Source organism: Pinus tabuliformis, chromosome X, assembly GCF_031772625.1.
Source record: "Pinus tabuliformis cultivar Carrire ecotype Pingquan chromosome X, CPIR1, whole genome shotgun sequence".
NCBI classification, from domain to species: Eukaryota; Viridiplantae; Streptophyta; class Pinopsida; order Pinales; family Pinaceae; genus Pinus; species Pinus tabuliformis.
In genome coordinates this window covers 274,382,474-274,408,072 of record NC_142308.1, presented here as the reverse complement: position 1 = coordinate 274,408,072, position 25,599 = coordinate 274,382,474, and the positions used below count along the sequence as shown (strand labels likewise).

At 38.3% G+C, this 25,599-nt stretch overlaps 1 protein-coding gene across 1 annotated transcript in view; it reads left to right on the top strand.

Moving 5' to 3' along the window:
- Positions 1-345: 345 nt before the first annotated feature.
- Positions 346-25,599, top strand: part of LOC149139457 (structural maintenance of chromosomes protein 4-like) — a 45,832-nt gene continuing 20,578 nt past the window's right edge. Inside the window, exons 1-11 of the mRNA XM_089450723.1 lie at positions 346-510; positions 597-699; positions 755-908; positions 995-1,063; positions 10,674-10,734; positions 10,804-10,967; positions 11,186-11,222; positions 11,502-11,612; positions 11,707-11,841; positions 11,985-12,269; positions 12,450-12,518. Of these exons, the coding sequence (XP_089306849.1) occupies positions 346-510; positions 597-699; positions 755-908; positions 995-1,063; positions 10,674-10,734; positions 10,804-10,967; positions 11,186-11,222; positions 11,502-11,612; positions 11,707-11,841; positions 11,985-12,269; positions 12,450-12,518 (1,353 nt within the window). The remainder of the gene's footprint in view (positions 511-596; positions 700-754; positions 909-994; positions 1,064-10,673; positions 10,735-10,803; positions 10,968-11,185; positions 11,223-11,501; positions 11,613-11,706; positions 11,842-11,984; positions 12,270-12,449; positions 12,519-25,599) is intronic.

Here is a 25,599-nt window from a genome sequence, read left to right as displayed (position 1 = left end):
CTAAAACTAATCCTTAAGGCTCTTGTGCATATATACTTATATGTATGTTAACTACATTTACAAATATAATTGTGTATATGATAATATATACTTATCATTTATAAATTGCATTAACACTAATAAAACTCAACAAATATGTTTTAATAAATATATCTTATATACCTTTTTCAAAATTAAAATTAAATGTGAAGGCTTGACGGCTCTCCCGCCAAACCACAAACCAACCGCATAATAAGAATTGGTATCTTTTAATCACGGCAATAGATTTCTCGCCATGGGAATACCGGACTTATGAAAGGTGAAGTGACCGCAGAGAGTTGCAACACAAGCTACTGAGTAATAAAAATGAGTTGCATAGCAGAAGAGGAAGGAGGGGAAGCTACTCAGCTCCAGCCGCTGCTTATTTACTCAATATCAGTGCGTGCCTTTAAGTCCTTTGAACGGAAAATCAAGATCTTTCCTCTGACGCCCTTCGCATGCATTGTCGGTCCCAATGGCACCGGCAAGAGCGTATCCATTAACATAATTGAAAACGAGTGTCATTTAGACCGAAGAATTCGCATGAAAATGAATTCCCTTAACCAATTCAATTGCAGGTCATCGGCGAAGCCCTGGCATTTGCTCTCGGGGCATCGCCCAAAGCCCTAAGAGTCAATGCATTTTCTTCGCTCGTCAATCATCGTTCGGCTTCAGCTTCAGCTTCTGCCAAGGTCAAACTCGTCTGAATTCAATTTTTATTTTCTTCCTCTTGGTATGAATTATAGAGGTGAATATACAGTGCAAGGGAAATTGCAGGTGAGTGTAGGCTTGGAAAAAAGCGATGGCAGTGAGAAGGTGAAGATTTACAGGGTTTTGTCTGGATCCACCACTAAATTCTACTGGAAGGATGATAATCAAGCCCCCAAGAGGCATGCCTGCTCAAATTAATTCAAATCTCATAGTTTACCTCTTTCTGCTTTGTCTTTCATGTCTGATGAGCATTTTCAAATGGCAGGGAAATTTCATTATTCGAGTTGAAACAGAAGCTGGCTAGTTTCAGTATTCCCGCCAATAATCTAGATAGGTGATATTTTTCATTCTTGATCTCTCTCTATATATATGGTTAATTTAATTTAATTTGAACATAACAATTAAGCCAAATTTTATGTTATTAATTTTAAAACGGACAACAATATATGTATAGCTATACTTCTTATATTTTAAAGAATTTATTTAATTTGTATAAAGAATTTAGCTATTTTAAATTAAATTTAACTTTTAATAAAACTTTTTCCTCGCTAGTAAATCCAGGTCCTGTTGGCCTTTTCATGATTTTTAAACAATCACACTTCTCTTTGGCTTTTCCAAGTAAACACATATTTTCTTTGTCTCGGCTCCTTCAAGTAGAAATCCCTGTGCTTTTCAGCAGCCTCGAAGACACATATGTCGCTCTTCATAACAAAGAAAAATAACTTATTGACTATGCATACTGACCTCACCTCCGTCATTTTCTCTCAGGTAAAAATGATCTACCTCTGACATTTTCACATAAAAACAGTCTCCTTACAGCCATACATTATTCAGTGTCAAAACCACCATCACATTACGGTCTTCCAACGTAACGTTTGGCCGCACTCACTAAAAACAAAAGATTCATCAGAATCTCTCTGCAGGAGCTTTGAATCAGCGTAACTTATGAAAGATATTTCTCCAGGAAGAGATTCCCATTCTCTTGTTTCCGCTGCCGTGAGCCCTCTTCTTGGAGAGTTAAAGCTTATTTCGATTCTTTATCCGCTCTTTCTGTCTCACTGAGCTCTCTGAACTATGCAGAAATTAATATGTCTTCGTACCTGCTTCTTACTTCTGACTATTCCATTAGAAGATTTAAAATTAGGTTCTCTATCTTGCAAAGCTTGCTAACTCCATTAGCCCAGTCGATTTCGAGCCTTGAATCTTCCGTGATCTGTATGCCTTTTACTCCTTTGTCAACAGCTAGGATTAATAGCATCCAAAATGCACACATTTCAGCTCTTTTGTTTGTTCCTTGGGCACATTCTACTTTGAAAGAGATATGATGAGTTGCAGATAAATAAAAAATACTACCAGATCAACAAATGCCGAGTTTTCCTTGACTTGCTCCATCAAAGTAACCCTGGTTTTTTTGTGTAATCAATATCTGGGAGTTTCAAGATTCTTGAGTTTTTGTCTTTGCTGGATTCCATATTCCATCTTATGCGCCTTATTTGATGGCTTACCTGAATTGGCAGGAACTCTTTTCCTCGCAATATCATTCCATTCCTAGCTTACCATAAAGCCCATGCAACTGTACATGGCAAAGCTTTGTGATCTGTAACTGCTCTGTCCAAACGCTGATTTCTGAAGCAAACAGAGATAGATTCTCCTTTCCTTTTCCCCTTGACATTAATTAGTTCTGAAGTTTCTTCTCAAGTTTCTTGTCACACTGTTTTCGCAAATTGACAATGCACTAATAGATGGTCCAGTAACTCATTGATTTTACAGAGCACAGACTTCTTTGGACCTTCCTGAGACCGCTTTCTGCAATTATACCAAGTTAACACTTTGTTTGCTAATACAAGCAATACCAATATTCTAGTTTTCAGAGAACGTCTCAGTTTCCAGATTACTTTCCACCACCATTTTCTTTCACCTTCCTCAGTCTCAACTGCCTTTGGTTCATAGCCCAATTTAGCTGTGTACATTCCTGAAGCTTTATTCGTTGACCGTATTATCTCGTCTTCCTCATCTTTTATGAAGTTTCCTCTCACCTTCTTCACTCTCAACTGTCTTTGGTTCATAGCCCAATTTAGATGTGTACATTGCTGAAGTTTTATTCTTTGACCATATTATCTCGTTTTCCTCATTTTTTATTTTCATAGCACTGTGAGTTTATGGTAGCATCAGACAGGTCTAAGAGGTCAAGGAACACTAGATCTCCAAAACATATAGAAAGTTTTGTGAGATAAGCTTGGGAAACACTTTAATTAAATTAATTTGCCATCGATAAATTATTTCTTAAGTCTAACTTAAGAAAAGTGGTAAATTAAAGTTAATTAATTAAGAATGTTGTCTTTGGTTCATAGCCCAATTTAGATGTGTACATTGCTGAAGTTTTATTCTTTGACCATATTATCTCGTTTTTCTCATTTTTTTATTTTCATAGCACTGTGAGTTTATGGTAGCATTAGACAGGTGTTCTAGTTTTAGATGATGCTAAGAGGTTAAGGAACACTAGATCTCCAAAACATATAAAATTTTTTGTGAAATAAGCTTGGGAAACACTTTAATTAAATTAATTTTCCATAGATAAATTATTTCTTAAGTCTAACTTAAGAAAAGTGGTAAATTAAAGTTAATTAATTAAGAATGTTCAAGATTGGTCTAGAGACTTCTATTGATGAAGTCTAATTGATCCTAAAATTATAAGAGCAGCTGGAAGGGATAGAGAAAGACACATTGACCATTAATTAGATCAGTGTGATCAAGGCAGATCGAGCTACCCAGTTTGCAGCTTTCAGTGAGGACGCGGTTCGAGCTAGGAAAAGAGCATCAAAGAGAGGAACCAATAGATATTGGGGAAGAGCAAGATTTCGAGTAGTTTCCCCATGTTTTTCTAGTGTTAGAATTACAAGAGAAAGGAGGTCGAATTATCTATAGAGAGGCCTGCTATAGCTAGTGGGAATAGCCATAAACTCCAGCAAGAGTTGTCGGAAGAGGGTTTGTTTAGTCGTTGGAGGCAAGATCTAGTTCCAGAAGGCAGAGCAAATTTATTCCAAAGGTAGTGGGAGGCAAGATCTAGTTCCAGAAGGCAGAGCAAATTTATTCCAAAGGTAGTGGGAGGTAAGACGGCTCATCCAGAGTTAGATTCCAGACTGTACGAATTTACCTTCAGCCAGTAGTGTGCATTTCAGGTGGCCAGTGCAGTGAGTGCGAGCAGGCCAAGGGAGGCCGAGTTGATTGCAGAAGAAGATGTTTTACTTGTATATTTGTCCGAGGATTGCCAGTTGGCATCCATTTGAAATTATTTTCAAATTGCTGCATAATAAAATAAACTCTCATTTAATGCACCAATGTTTTTCTAGGGACGTTTTTTTTCTAAAAATATTGGTGTCATTATTTTGTGTGTGTGCATCTATTTTTCAATTCTTGATTTTATACTCTGCAAATTATTTTGTTGTGAAGAATGCATCAGCGATTCGTTATTTGCCGTAAATAAATAATCCGCTAATCAATTATAAGAATAAACTCCAGTTGGTGAGTTCAAGGAAATTTCACAAGCACTAGGTCTGAGACTGGTCTTATACATCCCAGGGTCGTATACATCCCAGTACTCATTTGGTAAATCCCCTAAAGGCCTAGTTGTGAATCAGATTTACGTACTTGGTTCCAAAGTGTAGAAGCCTGATTTGCTGCATCTAATAGACTATAAATTTCAAGAGATGATTAGCAGTTTTAAGAGGATTTGATAACCTATATTTATCTGAACAACCAAGCAAGCGTCTTCCCTTATTTTATTTTACTTCCTCCTCTAATCTTCCATGGCAGACATTTACCTACAAATGGATATGCTTTAACTAATGCCTTTTATAACACAGATGCCCTAGCCTTAGATGGGGTGACATTCGAGAATGAGGGGGGGAGGGGGTTACAAAGGTCTGTGCGGCCATTATGAACTATCCAAATGCGCAAATGAAGGGACAACGACAGGGTATTTGTGGTCTATTCGAGGAGATGAAGTGTGCGGAGTGCGTGTTCATTATGAATATTTCTTGATGTCTTATGCCTGGGAGTGTACAGAGAAAGTTGTAGTGGTAAACGAAAATTAAAGTGTGCCACGGTCGCGATCAGTAGCGAAGGAGACTAAACTCGAAAGATTCTGGGATGTAAGTAGCAGTGAGAGTAAGTGTAGAACGGGAGAGCAACCAACCCAATTGAGGATATACCAAGACGAGATTGTAGTCAGCTTCCAGACTTGGCATATTCAACTGACAAAAGGTAAAAATGTATGGTGCCTGTATTGGTTTTCTCAAGTTCAATTGGCTAATTTGTAGGAGTGTTAAGTGGGAAATCGGGTTGCCACCGCCCCACCTGGCTAATGAGGTCTGTGCGGCCATTATGAACTATCCATATCTGTAGTGAAGGGACGACGATAGGGCATTTGTGGTCTATTTGAGGAGATGAAGCGTGTGGAATGCGTGTTCACTATGAATATTTGCCTGATGTCTCATGCCTGGGAGTGTATAGAAGAAGTTGTAGTGGTAAAAGAATATCAAAGTGTGCCACGGTTGCGATCAGTGGTGAAGGAGACTGAACTCGAAAGGTTTTGGGATCTCAGTAGCAGCAACAGTAAGTGTAGAATGGGAGAGCAACCAACCTAGCTGAGGATATACCAAGGTGCGGTTGCAGTCAGCTTCCAGAATTAGCAGATTCAGTTGACAAAAGGTAAAAATGTATGGTGCCTCAGTGTTGGTTTACTTTAGTTCAATTGGCTAATTTGTAGGAGCGTAGGCGAGGAAATCAGGTGAGATAGAAACTTGTAGCTTTTTCCTTCTCATTCTTGGTATTTGTTAATTACCACTCCTTTTTGGTGTTTGTTGTGGAATTGGGTCCATTCCTTGACTGAAGATCAGAGGTATCGATCTTGGTTTCCTTTCTCTGGTAGTGGATATGATTGTTGTTTCCTTTCAACGACATAGAGATTATTTCCTTTTTACAAGTTTGTTACAGTGACTGCATGGAGATTCTGGGGTTGTCTATAATTCTCTGGCTTGGGGTTGGGTAAATTGTTGGTGGTGGCAGTTGTTAGGTGGTACTTCAGGTGGTGCATTACCTTTTTAGCTAGCGACTGTCTCTGTATTGTCTCCTTGGCAGTGGGTTGTGGTTAGTTTGGTTCTCCTGCTATTTCATTTATTTGTTTGGGGCTGGGTGGTGGATCGTTTCCAGGAGGTTGGGGGATTGTAGCATTGTCTCTTGTGGTGTTGTTTTAATCTAGGAGAGGCTTCGAGTTCTCGGTCTTCCTTTGATTTGTTATTGGTAGTTTTGCCATTGGGTTTGGGAGTTCCTTTGTGGGTTTGTGGGTTTCGAGTGGGGCAGAAGTGTGGTGGAGAGGGGCAATTGGGTTAATTCATTTGTGCTAGTCCCTGCTCCTTTCTTAGCCTAGTCCGGATTTTGTAGTTTGGGGTGTTTTCCTTTCCGCTATGGTCTAATTAGGCTGGTAGAGTCTTGGTCCACTTCGGGGATTTCAGTTGATTGGTCAGTCATGCAAGACAAAGGGCTCGTGTTAGACAACGGGGAGCCTATTACTAGGAGAGGGCCCACTAGGGACATATATGGATGCACCACTGTATAGAGGGGTTCACTTCTTGCAATCGAGAGCTAACACTAGGTATAGAAGAAGAACTTACCCGGATGGAAGGGGAGGCCTCCTCTCATAGGACCTCCCTTGTAGACACTGCATGAGGTCTTGACTGAATGGGCTAACTGGATCCCGGACATTGGTCATACAAAGGGCAGGTTTAACCACTATATGTAGATGGCAGACTTTTACTGGCAAATGACGTTTCTATTGGGGAGGACTATCTTGGATTGTCATGAATCCCACTTGGACATTCTCCAATCTTTGGAATATCTTATAGACATTTACGTGATCTAGATTGGTGGATGAAGAGGATTGAGCACCACTTAGGCATTTCCCCAGTGGCAGGAGACCTCTAGATGATCCACATGTACACATATAGGTTGTAGGCTCGGAATTGGACCCCTCAGCATGATGTTGATATGGATATGTTTTCTGCTTTCCTTAGTTTTGTTACTCTTGTACAAGGCTAGATAGGCTAGCGTGTCAATTTTACCTTGGATATTTTTGTCCCTATTTGCTCTCAGCTGTCTCAGCTGTCTATATCCTCTTTAAGGAGAATTTATTTTTGGCTATAGTCAGGTCTCCCATGCGAGAGACGGATTTGATGTAATCCCTGATATAAACTCCAGTTTTTTCAGTTAATAGAAATTCACCTCACAAAAACAAATATCCTATACTGGCCATGGGGATCTTTCACCACCCTACCAATGATCAAATTCGAAGGGCCGGTCTTAATTTTATTTGGAAGGGCATATATTTATCTAAACCTTCAAGGATGAAAAGTTATAAAAAAAATTGTATTCTATTAAAAAGTGTATATTAAATAAACTCTTTATAAAAAAAATTGCCAAAATGAAATGGTGTCCTTCTAAATCTTTAAAATTTAAAAAGTGGCTACATTAAAACACTATAAAATTTCAATAGAATTTAGTAAATAGGCAAACATTTTTCTCAAATTCTATTAAAAAAGGTAAACATATGTTTCTTCTATTCATTAGATAATCTTCAAAAGTATTTGAATTTACATCATTGAAAATATAAATCTATTTGCACAATGGAAAAAGTTTTTTTAGTTTTCATTTGTTTCTAATTTATACTATATGTTTTGTTCAGCTTGAAACAATTTAAAGCAAACAAAAAAAACAAATATATACCTTCAACAACCAAGGGAATTGAACTTTTCTCTTAACATTGCTCAATCAAAGAACACTATCAATAGACTTTCATCTCCATTAAAAACTTCAAGCTCTATAGATTCAAAAATTTATGTAATTAAAAGGAAAGTTTTCCATATCTAATAGGGAAATATTGTAATATGTAATACACATCTGCAGTGTTGTTGTTGTATGGCTTGGTTGGTTGTTTTTTTTGTTTTGTTTAAGAATGGTTTTCAAATTTGGTCCTTACAATGAATTCAAGTTTGGTTGATATATTTTTCTAATAATATGGTTTCTTTTCGTTGATGTATTTTTATAATAATATAATTTCTTTTCATTAACAATGTCGTTTAATTTTTCTATGATTTCAACATCTCCTTAAAAACCCTTCATAGCAGCAGCTACATGGACACCCACATGCACAACTTATTTCCTAGATGCCGAATGGAGAGAATGAAGCGGGAGACACAATAGTAGTTGTATGGATAGCTATTAGCATTCTATATCTTTTGGGAAGACCAACCGGAAAAAGAAAATTAAGTTATAGCCATGTAGGCAGACCAATCTTCAGTTGTATGGTTATTAATATAGCCCTAAAGTTTCATTTTAACACTTCTCCTTGGTTCAAAACTCTACATAATTTTATGGGAAGCACACTTATTATTTCTCAATTTTTTTTTTTTTTTTAGCATTAATTTCTTTGTTTTCAAAAAATAAAGAGTTAATAAAGAAAAATGCTTTTTAAGATAAGAGAAGAAATATGGGGTTTTAAATAAAGTTTGATTTTACAAATGCTAGGCTTAATAGTAAGCTTGAGTATGGTAAGTTCAAATGGAAGCAATGTTAGGTTTTTGTAAGCATTATGGTTGTCAGTCATGAAATCATCTAAAAATAGAAAAGAGATGGTAGTAGTTATTTACAAGAATATAAAAAATGTTTGAATCATTAAGCATAGTTACCACCATCTAATGGGTAATTTCATAATTGAACAATCTTGTCTGAATGGTTGGTTGAGAAGAAAGAAAGAAAGAAAATTTTGTAAATTAAGAAAGAAAATGAAGATACAACAGAAAATGTAGTTATGATGTAAAAATATAATATTATCACTTTAATCTATTTTTAAACACGATAAAATTACATCTTTAACTAATTGATTTCATTTATTACTATAAAATGAAAAATTATTCATTTATTACTATAAAATGGGAATGTATTCATTTATTACTATAAAATAAGAATTCAAATTAATAAAGAGATTACTTTGTCTATATACCAATGTTCGCTAAAAAGAAACCCTAAAGAAAGAACCTTATCTGTCTTATTATGCTATCTCAAGATTTCCATGTCGAACATAAGAGTTTCAAAGTAATGATGTCTTCATGGAAAATGTAAGGAACCCTATCGGCTTTATTATACTATATCAAGGTATCTATGTGAAACATCAAAGTAATGTCATGAATATGTCCTCATAAAGGTAGGATGGAAGATGTTTTCATAGCGGTAGGATTATCAATACTCGGATATATTCGGCATGATCAGTACTCGAATATATTCGGCATCCTTGAAGATGTAGTAGATAGTAGTAGTTATTTACAAAATGAAAAAAAAATGTTCGAATATATTCGACATCCTTGAAGATGTAGTAGATAGTAGTAGTTATTTACAAAATGAAAAAAAAATGTTCGAATATATTCGACATCCTCAAAGATGTAGTAGATAGTAGTAGTTATTTACAAGATGAAAAAAAAGGTTTGTGAATTAGTAAGCATAATTATCACCATCTAATGGGGTAATCTCATAATTGAATAATCTTGTGTTAATGGTGGGTTGACAAGAAAGAATAAAATTTTACAAATTAAGGAAGGAAAATGGAGATACCACAGAAAATGTAGTATGTGGTTATGATGTAAAAATGTCAATACTGTCACTTTAATCTATTTTTAAGCGTTGAACAAGTATGAAAAATATTGTTTCAAACGCTGAACTGCATACCTGGTGAAGGCCATTGATTGGGACCGTGAAATTGCTTGTCGTTATCGACGCTTCAGAAGCTTCATAACTCCCCTTCCAATCCCCTAGAAAAACGAATATATGAAAAAATATGAAGTGAAGTATTTCAATGGATTGATTTTTCAAAGTTGAGCAGAGCAAGATGTAACTACAAGCAAGAGTAAATATAAAGAGATACAAATCCAAATCAAACCTTCGGGTTGAATGGAAATATTAAGAGATTTTGCTTGATACAAAGTGTAACCTTGATGGTTCTCATTCCATAGCAATTTCATCGTTTCCTTCTCAGGAAGGGAAAAAAGCCGTCGACTTTGCTCAAAGACTTAGTCCAAAAAATCTTCATCGATGACATGATGGACTATATAAAAAAATCCCGAGTCTATGCATGACTATATAAAGATCAATCAACCATTCCATACATAATAATTTTAATCGATTCCGCCTAAATCAATCAACTAAATGAAAGCGCAGGGAAATGAAAGTTGAAAATTAACACTGAGAGTTAAAAATACCTTGTGAACTTGTGCTGCACTCGCCGTAAGGTTGGGATTGGAAAAATCAATGCATGCAAGATTCACAGGCTCAAAATAATCTATCTGAGTCATTGTTTATTATGTCTTGTCATTTGTTTTTTCTAGATCTCCTATACCTTCAAAATATGCCATGTTCACGGATACCAATACATAGATACTTCTCCTCTGCTATCAATGAATGTGAAAAGAAACCTCTGTTATCAACGAATGCGAACATAAACTTCATATCATGAATGCTAACTCTGTCAGTGTTGCCATTATGACTGATGGCCTGGGAATAGATAAACAACCTCCATTACATCCCATTGAATTTTCGTTGCCAAAACCTTCTGCAAACTTTAAAATGTTACATCAGTCAGACAACTGGAATTTTTTGAAATTTCCTACGCACAGGCAACCCTTCAGGGGGCATTTTATAATATTATTTAAATTTAAAAAAAAAAAACCTGTAAAATTCAAAATTTAAAATTTAAATTTCTTTTGACTGGTAAATTTCATTGAGCACTTCTCTGACGTGCTAGAGTGCTTCAAAAGGGTTGTGATGTGTTCAAATTTGAACACTGCACCCTACCCTTTAAATAATCATAATTATATGTCCCATCTCGTTCTATTCTGCAGGTTTATAGTGACGCAGAACCGAGTTTCTGCAAAAATTAAACAACCACAAGAGTTGATCAAGGTATATGGTCTTAAAACTGTGTCTGTTTCGCGATTTCATGTGCTGTGTCTAAATATTTATGGTTAGCAGCATTTGGAACTTGTGATCGGAACGGCCCACTACGAAGAGGAGATTAAAGAAGCGGACGAACAAATTGGTAAACAAATCACCGAGCTGGAATGTATGCAGCAAAGCTTGTCGGAGATTGAATTGAAAAGACAACAGCTAAACCCCGAAGTCGAGAAATGGAAGGGGTGAGTGTAATTCTTCCGTCAAGTCAGTTTTATGTTTGTTCATGTCAAGTTGGTTGTTGAAAATTCATAAGTAACCTGTTGGAACCTCGCAAATCACCATGAGAATATGTTTGCATAATCAGCATGGAGTTACATTTGTGCCTTTAGCTTCTCCCCGCCAAAATCATATGTATAGTAAATGAACTGAGAAGCCACGCTAACCCCACGTCGACTTTCAGGTTTACAGAAAAATGGGATCAATTCTGCGAGAGGAAGGTAAGCTGTCTCTAGTTTTAGGAAGCTTTAAAGTTTCAATACAGAAAAAATTCTTGCTAGCACAGAGACAGAAGAAACAGTATACTATATAAACATATATTGTATTTGTATATCTGATACAACTCTATATAGAACTGTACAGATTTTATGTACTCTGTTTCGAATGATGTCTCATAGATCCTGTTTTCCTTCCAAGGACGATAATAAAAAAATCATTCATTCATTTGCATTTTGTCTCTCTCTTTGCCGCTCACGTTTTTTTTTCCTTAATTTGGGCAGTCACTATTTCTCAGACGCCAAGAGAAATCCCTGCATGCAAATTTGCAAATATATAGTGACCAGAAGAAAGAGAAAGAACATGAATTCCTTCAAATTCAAAACAACCTCAATGTATCTACAACTTTCTCTGCCTTTGCTTGTCACAATTGAATTTATTGAACTGAAGTGTTATCCAGCATTGTCTTTCTTAAACATGATTCATTAGACTTTACAAGGGTCATTAACCAAGTTGAATTTGGAGAATACTGAATTGCATACAATCCTGCAAGATTGTCAAAGCAAACACAAAATTGCAAAAAAACAGTACGATTTGCAAAGGATCAAAATGATCAAAGAAGAGGTACAAATTACAGAAGTGTCAGCCTTTCTGATTTTTTCTGAGCCTAATGTTTTGTGATAAGATTAGATCATCATATGGGTTTTTTCCTTTTACTTCCAGAAATTAATTCCTGAAGTGGACATGCTATGCATTAATATTTACAGGTTCAGTTAAAAGAAGCTGAAAAGGAGGTTGCCCTGCAGAAAGACCACGATCAGAAGGAACAGAAATCTCTTGCAAAACGTGAGAAAGAAGTCCAGAAAGAAATTAACTTGCTTTCTATGGATATGAATGAGCTTGAAAGGAAGAAACAAGTGATTTGCAAGGAAAAGGAAGAGTCTGAGCAAAAACGAGAACTGATTTTAAATTCAGGGTCAAATAACTTGAAACTTTATGATTCTACTGTACAAGAGGAAGCTTTCCTTACCATGAAGATTGCAAGAATGCAGGCATGTCATAATCTAATTGAGTTCATACCTTAGTAATGTTACAAAGAAGTATGTGCATTCTCAAGTGTTTTTATTCAGTTGCTTGTTCAGTACTCAAAGGTACTGGCAATGGCTATATTCTGGGAACTGCTGTTTATCCAAGAATATCTAATGCTAGAGGCATATGTTGAAGCTTTGCAGGAACGACTAAACATCTCAAATGAGAGGAGGAGAGACAATATTTCACGAGCTGCACAGTTAACATTGGAGGTACTGTTTGGATTACTGATTTAGAAAAGCTGTTTTAAGAAGCCAGGAAGCCATACTTTACTGGCTTCCCTAAATGATTAAGGTACTTATTTCCCAGAAGAGATTTATCTATGATGCAGCAGTAACTGTGTAGTTCCTTGCTTTCTTATGTAGACAAACTTGCCTCCTCCACAAGCTGATTTACCCTGCAACACACATCTGTTTACACTGCAAAGAAAAGAGAAAAAGAGGGAAAAAAATACACAGCTGTTTTACACTGCCAAATAAATAAATAAAAAAAAATGAAAAGAAAAGAAAAAAGAAAATAAATAAGAAGCAGCTTTGTAGAACCAACACAATTTTATCAGTATAAAACAGAGACGGCAGAAAATCTGATATTCTTTAGGTTTGAAACTTTGATTCATATCTCAGAAAGAAAATATAAGAACAACCCCTCACCAAAGAAAATCTCATAGTATAAATACACATCGTGCAACCTGAAAACCTTACATGCCAAGAATGGACAGTTTCAGTAAAGATAAACAGGCTGCTATGGCTAAACATAAAACGCAGAAAGGATCTGTCCACTTGGCATTTGCGTCACATCCTCCCATGGCCAAAAAATTCTGAAATTCCTCATTCAGATTCATAGGGATTTTGGAGCTATTCTGAATGTACTTCATCAACTTCTTTTCAGCTATCCAATCATTGTCTGAATTTGGTAAGCCTTTCCACTTGACTGAATAGAGTTTGTGAATTCCTGCCTGCATAATTCAACTAAGTGTCCACAAGTTGTTTAATTTCTCCATTTCTTCTTTGCTAGCTGCTTTATTCAGTGCATCTTCTCCACAGTTACAACGGAATCACCAATTGGTCCTGCATGATATATATAAATGTCTGAAGCGTTGATTATTCAACTCATTTCCAACTCCTCTGGCAGGGCAATAACATATGAATTGTCACTTATTTGCTTCACACTTTTGCATGGCTCAATCATTTTCTACTTCAGCTTATTGTAGATACCCTCATGATGAGACTTACTAAATAGTATATTTTATATGTTTGCACATCTCATCTACCAATTGTAAATATCTTGCTTAAATCTTCATAAAATATACTTCACCAACCACTTTTGTACTTGTAGTAAATATATACCTAATGAACTATAAAAAATGTAGTTTGTATAGGTCGACAGCGATTTTCTTGCTCTTCGCTTCTCATGTGAGTATCTTTCCTTGCTGTTTCACTTATGCACATATCAATTGGCATCAGAGCTAAGTGACACATCCAATGGCAACCATTCTAGATTTTCAGCCTCCTTTGACTGAAGATACTCTATTTCAAAATTCATATCTATCCTTGAATCATTATTACTAGACAAATTTAGACAATCACTTGGTTTGCTCCAAAGGCTTCTTAACCACCTAGGCTAAGTGGATGTCCCATTCAGTTTTTGGGTAGGAGTATCCTCATCTATAATGGAAACTGAGGACGTGTCTCTCTATGCAGGAAAGAAATGATGGGACTTAGTCAAATGAATAAGCTTACTCAATATTGTTTAATGTTTGCATTTTGTATTTCTATTTTTGTATATTTGACCTACCTCAGTGATTGATTGTAAATGTTGAAAATGTAGCGAGCAAGGTCTTTTGGCTTGTGCCTTAGCCAGTGAAGACCCCGAATTGTCCTCATGAGTTAGACTTTAGTTAGGATGAGTTAATTCTAGTTTACAGGAATAGTAGAGTTGGAGCTTCAATTAAAGAGGAGTCTTCATCAGTTTGACTACAGAACGAGGTGGCAGTTAGAAGTTCAGTTAGAGCGAGTTAGTCTTCAGTCTTGACTGAAGGAAGGACGAGTTAAGAACTCCAGTGTTGATTGGAGAGAGAATCAGTTGGACTCTCAATTAAATTGTCAATCAAAACTCGAGTTTTGAATTTGAATTGGGCCTACTTGCATGTTTGATTTGGGCCTAGCACAAAGGTTTGTGACAAGACAAAGCTCACGAGTTTGTGAGAGAGCCTTGATTGCGGAGAGTGCAAGAATTGTGTCCTAAGAAATAGGAGGCACAAGTGTGCTAGGATTTAGGATTTGGTTGTGCACAGGGAAGAGGAGTTGGATCCTAAGAAATAGGAGGCAGGAAAATGTGCAAGGATAGAGGGATTTTCCCTATAAAATAGGAGGAATTGCGCCCGGATTTAGGGGCCTCCAGTGTGCTAGGAAATAGGGACCTAGTGCGCAAGGATTGAAAAGGCTTCTATTGCGCAGAAGTGAGCAAGTTTTGTAGAGCAAGTCAAGGAGGCAATAGAGAAACAATTGTGTGCTAGAGGGCTGAGTTCAAGTAGTGATCAAGGTAAGCTGAGATTAATTGTGTTAGCTGAGATTTGTGTGAGAAGCAAAACACTTCCTCAAGAGAGACAGATTGCTTTGTAATAGATCCAAGTGCTCAAGAACAATCAATAAAATAGCCACATCAAGCAAGCAGGTTTTCCCTATTGGGTTTCTTGAGAAAACAAGTGTGCCAATTTGTGTTTATGTGTTTTTACCTCTAGTGTTTTTATTCCATTGCTTATGAATTGTTAAAATGCTCTGTATCTTGGTGAAAGTAAACTAGATTTCAGCTTTCAGATATTCATCTTAGTAGTTGCAAAGTTTCATGGAAATTTAACATGGTATCAAAGCAAAGTTCAGTATAAAGACCAACTGCCAACACCAGATTGACTAGTTAGTGGACAATGCAGATCAAGCAAAAGGCTTGTGCTAGAGTTTGAAGAGTAGAGCAGTTCTTTGGATAGCAGTATGGTGTTCCAAGGACTAAGGTCAAATCACAGTTTAGAGGGAGCCTCGAATTTCTGTGCATGGAAGGAGCGCATATCACTGGTGTTGGAAGATAGCGGGGTGCTAGAGCTTGTGAAGTAGCAAATAGTGCCATCTATAGATCCCCAACAATTGGCCTAGCATAACAAGAATGACACTAAGGCGAGGAGGATCATTCTTGAGGGGATCAGAGACCATATTATCCCTCATCTGTATGAGAAGAAGACAACATATGATATGTTTAAAGCCATCTTAGATTTGTATCAGGGTTTTGGTGATGCTAGGAAGCTTTCTATCAAGTGGAAGCTAAGAAGTCTTTGGATGAGAAAAGGAGAGCCCATCATCACATATCTTTCAAAGTTCACTCAGGTTCGGGATGAGCTAGGTGGTGTGGGCGAGATGGTAGCAGAAAAAGACCTTGTGAGTCTTGCACTTTTGGGACTCCACAAGTCTTGGTATAGTTTCCAGGATGCAGTAAGTGGCAGAGAGAATATTCCCAGTTGGGAAAGGTTATGGAGTGACCACGTTCAAGAAGAAATCCGAAGAGGAACAAGAGATGCTAAAGAAGCTCCAATAGAGGACGAGGAGAACTTTGCCCTGACAAGCAAAGGTAGCAGAGCCAAGGGCAATAAGGGTGAAGGAGAGGCCGAGTCCAGTTAGAAGGGCGAGAAGAAGAAGAAGGATATGAGCAAGATCAAGTGCTTCCATTGCCATGAGTTTGGGCACTGTGCGACTAAGTGCCCTAATTAGAAGGAGTCCAGTAAGGATCATGTGGTTGCATTAGTGCTGCCCAGTTCGAGAAAGATTTCTCATTGATAGCTTGCATGGCAAGCTCAGCAGATAACAATGTATGGTATATTGATTCAGGGGCATCCTTCCACATGATCGAGAACAAGAAGTATTTCCGCCACCTAAAGGAGAAGGACATGCAATTTATTGAGCTAGGAGATGATGTCATGTATGCGACTAGAGGAGTTGGTACTGTAATTTTTCAGAGGGAGTCAATTAATCATCTCCATATTAGAGATTTACTCTATGTTTTAGGCCTGAAGCAAAATCTTGTTTCAGTAGCTACCCTTGCGGACAAGGGTTAGGATGTCATCTTCAACAGAGGTAAGCCTTACTTCCAACACTTAGCTTCTGGATGTAAGAAACAAATAGGTGTGAGGATGAAGAATCTCTACAAGTTTCAGTTAGAGACAGGCACACCCTTGAGCAGTAAGGCAGGAAGTGCTCGGAGTAAAGAAGTGATGGTTGATGAGAGTAGGGCTCTAAGAGAGTCCTTAGAGCAAGTTTAGAGTACATGAGAAGAAGCTACTGAAGATGGAGCCTTAACCAGTATCTCAGTTTGAGCCTCAACTAGTTGGAAGTTGGGCCAATTAGCAGGATGATGAGGATCGGAGCCTAGGGTCAGTGGAGGAAGCCACTTAGTTAGTGAGTCCCAGTTAGGGAGAGTTTGAGCCATGTGGGCGAGGAGTTGCTTAGGGAGAGATCAAAAGAGAGTTGGACCTCCCAGTACCACCTTCAGGTAGAGTAAGTAGCCACTGAGATACACGGGGAACATGGCACTTATGACTGAGGTGATGGACTTGTAGAGCATGGTTGGAAAGAACAGGTCTTCAAATCAGATTCTGCAGGAGAAATTAAGGAAGTCTTCTAGTTCAGAGGGAGCAACTGCAACAACGAAGAACATGGTAGTGTTAGAGACAGATCCAGGTGGAAGAGGTTCCTCTAGAATTACCTTCTGTGCTGAGAGGGAGTGTCGAAAATGTAGCAAGCAAGGTATTTTGGCTTGTGCCTTAGCCAATGATGACCTCAAATTATCCTCGTGAGTTAGACTTCAGTTAGGATGAGTTATTTCTAGTTTACCGAAATAATCAAGTTAGCATGCATAGAGATGGAGCTTCAGTTAAAGAGGAGTCTTCATTAGTTTGACAACATAATGAGGTGGCAATTAGAAGTTCAGTTAGAGCGAGTTAGTCTTCAGTCTTGATTGAAGGAAGGATGAGTTAAGAACTCCACTGTTTATTGGAGAGAGAATCAATAGGACTCAGTTAACTTGTCAATCAAAAGTTCTAAATTTGAATTAGGTCTCCTTGCATGTTCAATTTGGGCATATAAAGAGGAGGATGAAGGCACAAGGTAGTTATATTCTTTTGTGTGCAAAGGTTTGTGACAAGACAAAGTTCACGAGTTTGTGAGAGAGCCTCGATTGTGGAGAGTGCAGGAATTGTGTCCTAAGAAATAGGTGGCACAAGTGTGCTAGGATTTAGGAGCTAGTTGTGCACAGGGAAGAGGAACTAGATCCTAAGAAATAGGAGGCAGGAAAGTGTACAAGGATATAGGGATTTTCCCTATAAAATAGGAAGAATTGTGCTAGGATTTAGGGGGCCTCTTGTGCGTTAGGAAATAGGGACCTAGTGTGCAAGGATTGAGGAGGCTTCTAGCGCGCAAAAGTGAGCAGGTTCTGCAGAGCAAGTCAAGGAGGAAACAAAAGAAAAATTATGTGCTAGAGGCAGTGCTTTAAGATTTGGCTGGCTCGGAACTGATTTGGCCGAGTTGGTCCGAGTCAAGGCCTCATTGGGTCGACTTGACCAGTGCGCCGGTTCGGCCGGCCGGGTTATTACTGAGCCGACTGAGTTGTTAGCTGAGTCCGAGCCTACTCGTCTGGATTGGATGACAACGGCCTGTGAATTTAAAAACAACGGATTTTTTTAAATTTTTTTGGTTTTGGGGGACTCCAAGGTTTTCACGATAATACTTTAATGGTTTTTTGTCCCTAAATAAGTTTATCTCGCTTGATCTTGAGAGGTTTGTTTAGGTGGTATCACATATGTAGTAGAGATTCTTTAAGGAATAGCTTCATTCTTCTTCAAAACCTTCCAATAGGTTCTTTTCCCATTTCTTAAAGCAAACCTAACTTTATGGCCCCAACCTTGGCCCTCCAAAGATGAGCATCGAGCCTTGAGTTGATTCCACGTGATGCTACACCCCTTGATGAGCCTCCAAATGCTAAAACACTAAACTTAAAAGCTTGGACGTTGGACTATTTGATGATATGCCCAAATGGACTAAAGATGCCCCCTCGCTGGCCTTGACCCTATTTTGGTGGATGGTGCCTTCTTCCAAAGCATAGATGAGGATGGTTATCACTGAGATGACTTAGGAGGGCTAGCACATCCCTCTTTGATGCCAATGCTTATCCTTAGGGGTGTCATGTCACTCACATGCTTGAAAAGGGTGACATAGGGTCTCTCCTAGATGACATCATGGTGGAGGATGCACCTTTTGAAGGTGTGCACATGCACTTTGGGATTTTCTTGGAGTGAGGAACACTCTTGGACCCTTGTATTAGTTCCTTGATGACTTACAATCTATTTTGGAGGATAACGTCATTTCTAGCCTCTTTGGTTATGTGTTTTTGTTTTGATCTCTATATCATCATCATGTATGTATTGGGACAGTGCACTGGGTGCCATTTTGATATAATGGATATATTCATGAGCCTACTTTGATCATATGTTGTCTTCTATCTATATTCTAATGCTGTGTGTTTGCAAACATGAATGAAAATCTTTAAAACTATGTTTTTTTATAAAAAAATAAATATTTAATGTATTTTTTACAACGATCGAGTCATTGAAATCGAGCTGACCGAGTCAATACCGAGTCGGAGTCAACCCTCGGCCGAGTCGGAGTTTTAAAACATTGGCTAGAGGGCCGAGATCAAGGAGCGATCAAGGCAAGTCGAGATCAATTGTGTTAGTTGATATTTGTGTGAGAAGTAGAATGCTTTCTCAAGAGAGGCAAATTGCTTTGTAATAGATCCAAGTGCTCATGAACAATCAATAAAACAGTCACACAAAGCAAGCAGGTTTTCCTTGTTGGGTTTCTTGAGAAAACAAGTGTGTCAATTTGTGTGCATGTGTTTTTATCTCTGGTGTTTTTATTCCGCTGCTATGAATTGTTAAGAGGCTCTGTATCTTGGTGAAAGTAAACTAGATTTCAATTTTTAGATATTCATCTAAGTAGCTGCAGAGTTTCATGGAAATTTAACAGTAAATATCTCACCTAACTCATTAAATATTCGCTGCCTACCAATTTTGTTCCCATTGGAAATTTATAGTGTACAATGTGCACCGTTTGGGAATTCTATTCTTGTACTTTGCTTTTTGTGTTACTATTTTTCATTGTTGTTTCAGTTGTGCACTCATCACCTCAAGAAACCAATATTTTTGTAGATGCACCATCATCTAATCTCCTTGAGTAATCTTTTCCTTACATGAGGATTTTAATGCTTATAATTTTTTTGTCCTTTTTTACAACTTCTTCCTCAAGCCTTCATATGTGGATTCCAACTAATTTGAGTAAGGAGTTTGTTGAGGAGGATAAAAAATGTAGTCTTTTATTGTATTCCTTGGAGAACTAGTGAATCTAGGAAAGCAATTACTTTTTTATTGTCAGAGGAGTTGAGCTCAAACTATATAAGGGTTTTCTCTCTCCCTCATCCCTATGGTTAGGATTTTGTAGATTGATGAGCTCTCCCATTGGAATTCATTTGTATACCACATGTTGTACCATGTTTGACCAACTTTTGCAGTCAGAACAAATTAAGGGGGGGTGTTGTGTGCTATGTAATTTGTTTTCCTCAAAGCTGAGTTTACCTTGGGGGGTTGGAACATTGGGTTCCTTGGTAAACCTCCCTTGTTTTATTTTGTAAGCTTGGCAGTTCCTTTCCATTTATTCATTTCAATAATCAGACAGGTTACAATCATAAAAATCGTTCGATGGCCTCAACCTGTCCAATGAGAAACTAGGTCTGTTGGCCACCAAACTGCATTATAAGCCATCCAATACATAAATAGTCTGAGTCTGTTTATCCAAGCTTTATAAGACTTATAGTCTGTAAACCATCTAGTAAACATAAAACTATAAATATAAATGCTACTCAACGTATACATCAAAATATAAGCCAAAAATGATCAAACATGACTTCCAACAACTAGTCATGTGACGATTCCACCAGAGTAGGATCTTTTGCACTTGAACCTGGCAGTTCAAATTGGGCAAACATGGAATGTGGTGCTCAATGCGGCCAAGGCGGGCATTCTGGTGCTGTAGTTGGAGTTAAATTAGCTGGAGTTCTTTTTGAATGTCTCTGAGACTCAACTCAGAATCCACATTTGCATCTATGTTGAGGGAGGAAGTCATTGCTTTAGCCACAATACATTTCATAAGCCAAAAAAGATGAATATATTGTTTATGCAAAGTGTGGCGGCCATGGGTATAACCAGGGTCAGGGATCAAATCACTCCAATCCTTTGCCGGCGGCTCAATCTCAACTTTCAAGTTTAATTCTGCCTCCCAGGTTGAAATCAGATGCTTCACCTGGGCCGGGGTCCCTACACAATAGGCCTGATAGTATTATGGAAGATCTCAGCATCCATTTTCCTACTGCGCTGGCGCTGAGTCTTACCAGACGTCGAGCCTGTTTCCTTTCCCTTGCCACCCTGATTCTTGGGACCACAACCTCCGCAGCCAGAGGCACCACCACAAGGAGGAGTCTTTGCCATTATGAGTAGAAGCGACTTAGGCGGACCTGGAGTAACAACAATACAGAAAACCACCTGAAAATCAAACATAAACTTAATGGGAGGGCAGAAGAACAGAGGTAGCGTCGGACGACACTGCACCACACCATAAATCCACCACCCGAGCCAATATGCAGAGACAAACAAGAACCCTCCCGGAGTGTGAGGCACCTTCTGAATGAGAACAACGACCCCCTTGCACCCCTGAGACTAGAGTCCGTAGACTCGGCCCTGTCCAGAAATCTAAACCCTTACTCTCCACAGGGTTTTCCAGTGCAGTTCTAACTTGAAATGGTAAGGCCCACATTCAACATGTAGAGGAAACATAATAAAAAAGACCTAGAAACCAGTAATCATGCCCATACGAGATAGTAAATTGCCAAAAAAGATGGATATCGACATAACATAGTCGAGAAAGCCAGAGCTTTTAGTCACAGAAACTTCCAAATTAACCATTGTTCCTTTTCCCCTCCAAACGCGAGGCGAATCACGAATTGCAGCCCCCAACCCAGGGAATAGGATAAGCATGGAAACATACCAGACTATGTGCACCAACCGCGAGCAAAGACAGATTGCTACCGAGTGTTCTCCCCGTGTTCCAAGCGCCACGAACCAACAAACAGTTGCCTTAGGCTCCCTAAGATACCAGTGACACCAATTCGATGGCTAGACAAATGTTCTCAAATAAACCTCCGCTCCCACCACCTGTAATTGTAATGGCCTGCCAAACTGCACGTCGTGGATCCGCTGTGATCTACGACCCTTCATATCATTAAGACGAGAAAGCGTGTGAGGGCGTGGGAGAGACCACCCACAGTCCCAAGCATTTAAGCGATCAATCATGTTGATGATCCCTAGATGGATCTCTAGCTATCTCGCACCCCGATCGGGGGGTAAACCTCACCTTGTTGGAAAAAGAGAGTCGACTGTTATTGGGAGTCGATCGACAACTAAATATGTTTGATCGTGGCCACATTTGGATCCTTAGATTTACTTTTTATGGACAGTTACAACAAAATGGTGCCATGGTTGTTTGGTCCATATCCAAACCTATTTATTGATGGTCCCTTGGATCATCTATCATCATCGGATCATGAAGATCATTTGTTCTTCAGTGCAACAATGCCTTTAGATACTATCACTGCTTTCGAATCCTTTGTTCTCCTCTGTAGTTATTTTCTTGTCCCAACAATTTCTGTATGGGATCTGTGATTGAGCAAAAATCTGAATTTTACTATTGTTGAAAGTTTCCATTTCCTAACAAAAGTTTTTTGAATCGCTAGTGTAAAAGGTGTTAGTTGAGAATGCGTAGAAGTTATGTTGATTTTCTAGTGCATCCAAGACTAGTGTAGTTTTTCAAATTTGGTAACTACTTCCAATAATATATTTAGTATTTTTTTTTGCATTCCAACCATAAAGCAGTTATACATGAAAAACTTCAACAATACAATTTCATCAACAGAGCAGTAGAGATCACATGAACAGTAAACAAGAGACAAGAGACACTATAAATTAGGCTTCAAGCCAGGGCAAAACCCATAAGGGGAAAACCCAACCAATTCTTTTCTTATTAGAGAGAAATTTTGTTTATCAATAGTACGTCAAAATATTCCAACAAGATTCCAACAATCTAACCTCAAAATGTCTAAGTCAAAACCAGTCAACGAGGAGAGAGAAAAGTCAACGTTGGTCAAAGATTACAATCTACATAGAGGGGCTGAATAGAGGGCCGAAATTCAGTCCTGAAGTTGCGTCAGAAACCATTCAACGAGCCAGTCAAAATCTTTTGTCAAAACCTTGGTTAAAACTTAAGGCATGTGGTCAACACCAGTCAACAAGCCAGAACAGGGACGAAATCTTAGCCAAACAAAGTCAAGATATCTCTGTAATCTTCGACCCTCTACGACAGTCAAAATCTTAGTCAAACAGATGCGAAATAGCCTAAGTCAACAAAAGTCAAACAAAAGAATAAACGTTGGTCAACGTTGACTCCTTCACATGTGTGTTGTCTCTTTGTGATTTCAAATCGAACTTGAGTGTGATGAGATGGTTCAAATGAAGTCCAGCGATGCCATATTTATACTAGTCATAAGAGGTGGCTTTTTCACACATGTAGGGCCGACTTGATGATCATGAGGCCGACTTGGTCAAAGTAAAAAATATGAGTTTTCTCCATAGATTGCCAATGAAAATGCCAACCATAGCTACCCAAATTTTCAACACTCCCTCTTAGCTAGGGAGGTATTTTTCATTCTCTCTCAAAATCAATTTCCTTGACCAATCCATAGGTCTCCTGCCTAAGGGATGAGCACAAGTACAAGTCTCTCTCTTTCTGTCAAGATCAATCTCCTCGACCAATCCATAGGTCTCTCGACACAGCCTAAGGGAGAGATCATCAATCTCATCATAAAGAAAGATACACAACATCAACACATCCCACAAGCCACAATACCATTGACCGATGGGTCCAAACCAAACACATGCATAGGGTACATCTTCCTGGCCATACACGAGGTCTCACAACCCATAGCCTAAGGACAGAATCCCTATCACAATCACATACACATGGTACATGTCCTAGACCACAAGGTCTCTCGACCCACAACCTAGGGGAGGAATCCCTATCTCAGTCCCAGACTATATAGTCTCCCGGCTCATGACCTAAGGGAGAGAACACAAAATCAATTCGTACCTCATAACCAATCTCCTCGACCAAACTCACTAGTCTCTTGGTCCATTGACCTAGGGGAGTGAGAATATTCTCAACCAATCCATAGGTCTCCCGACTGTAGCCTAAGGAAGATTGTCCATCACATGATGTTGTATAATCATTGCCCCCTCTCACTCAGAGAGGGGTTCTCAACAACTCCAAGTTATTCTATGAAATAAGCAAATTTCGAATGGGACAATGACTTTGTCAACACATCAACAACTTGTTCATTAGTAGGGACATATTCGAGCTTCACAACTCCCCTCTAGACAATATTCCGAATATAGTGATACTTAATCTCAATGTGCTTCGACCTGTCATGGAACACTTGGTTCCTAGAAAGCTTCACACAACTTTGATTATCGCAATATATAATGGTTGATTCCAACACTTAATATGACAAACCAACAAACAATTTTCAAAGCCACACAATAGGTAGAACATGCAACAATATATTCAGCTTCTGCGGTACTTAGAGCAACATAAGTTTGCTTTCTACTAGACCATGAAATCATAGCGGAGCCCAAGCAAAAACACAAACCATAGGTGCTCTTCCTATCATCAAAGCTACCAACCCAATCAACATCAATAAATCCATGCAACTGCCATTCACCGTTAGAAGCATATTTCAAACCATATTCAACAGTACCACACAAATATCTCAAACTGTGTTTCGCTGCAACCCAGTGTACATGGAGAGTCTCAAGCAAGAATTTGCTCAATGTGTTCACGACATAACAAATATCAGGTCTAACATTCACAAGATAGTTCAATAAGCCAATTAGTTTGCGATACATAGAGGGATCAATCAAATCGTAATCACAATCCTAGATCTTCTTCAAATTCGTCGCCATGGGTGTGTCCATGGACTTACAGTCCATTATGCCAAGCCTTTGAATGATCAAAATAATGTATTTGCCTTGGCCAACAAAGATTCCATCAGGCTTTTGCCAAATTTCCAATCCCAAATAGTAGTGTATGAGACCAAAATCCTTCATTTCAAATTCAGAAATCAACTCCCTCTTATACTGGACAATCAAATACTCAATCTCGATCATAAACAAATCATCCACATATAGCAGCAACATCAAGGGCTCCCCATCAACAACTTTAAAATACAGGTTTAGATCAACATTGCTCTTTTTGAAACCAAGACTCATGAAATAGCCATCAATATGGGAATACCATGCACGAGGGGGCTGCTTCAGCCCATACAAGCTTTCTTTAATTTGCAAACATGTGTTTCTCTATCATGGACCTCAAAACCATGAGGTTGCTCAATATAGAATTACTCTTCAACGACCCCATTCAGAAAAGCAACTTTGACATCCATTTGATGCAATTTCCAACTTGCAATGCAAGCAAGAGCAATAACAAATCTAATAGATGCATACCTGGCAACGAGAGCAAATGTGTCTTCATAATCCTCTCCCTCTTTCTGGGAGAATCCACGAGCCACAAATCTAGCCTTGTACTTTTCAACACTTCCATCGACAACATGCTTAATTTTATAAATCCACTTTGAAGACAAAACAAACTTTCCTTCATACCTTGGCACAATTTCCCACACATCCTTCTTCTATATAGATTGATATTCTTCAGTCATAAAATCTTTCCAAATTTGTTCTTAAACTGCTTCTTCATAAGTGGATGGGTTAGATTCAATGATTTTGCACATCAAGGCTGTATAACCAGAGTACCTCTTCGAATTCTTGCTTTCAACGAAGGTCCCATGAGTTGCAACATGTCCTTAAACTTCCTTCAGTGCCCTTTCAAGCCAGGCATGTCTCTTGCTAGTATCAGGTACAATGGCTCTTGGAGGTGTGAAAATTCCTTGAAATGCAACAACTGGAAATTATTCTTCTAACCGATTAATTATTAAGCAGTTTATTTGCTACAACAAATAACGAATAATTCACACTGTAATTCTTCACAAATAAAAAATTACGTCACAGAAATGAAATATGCGGAACTAAGAAATTTAGAG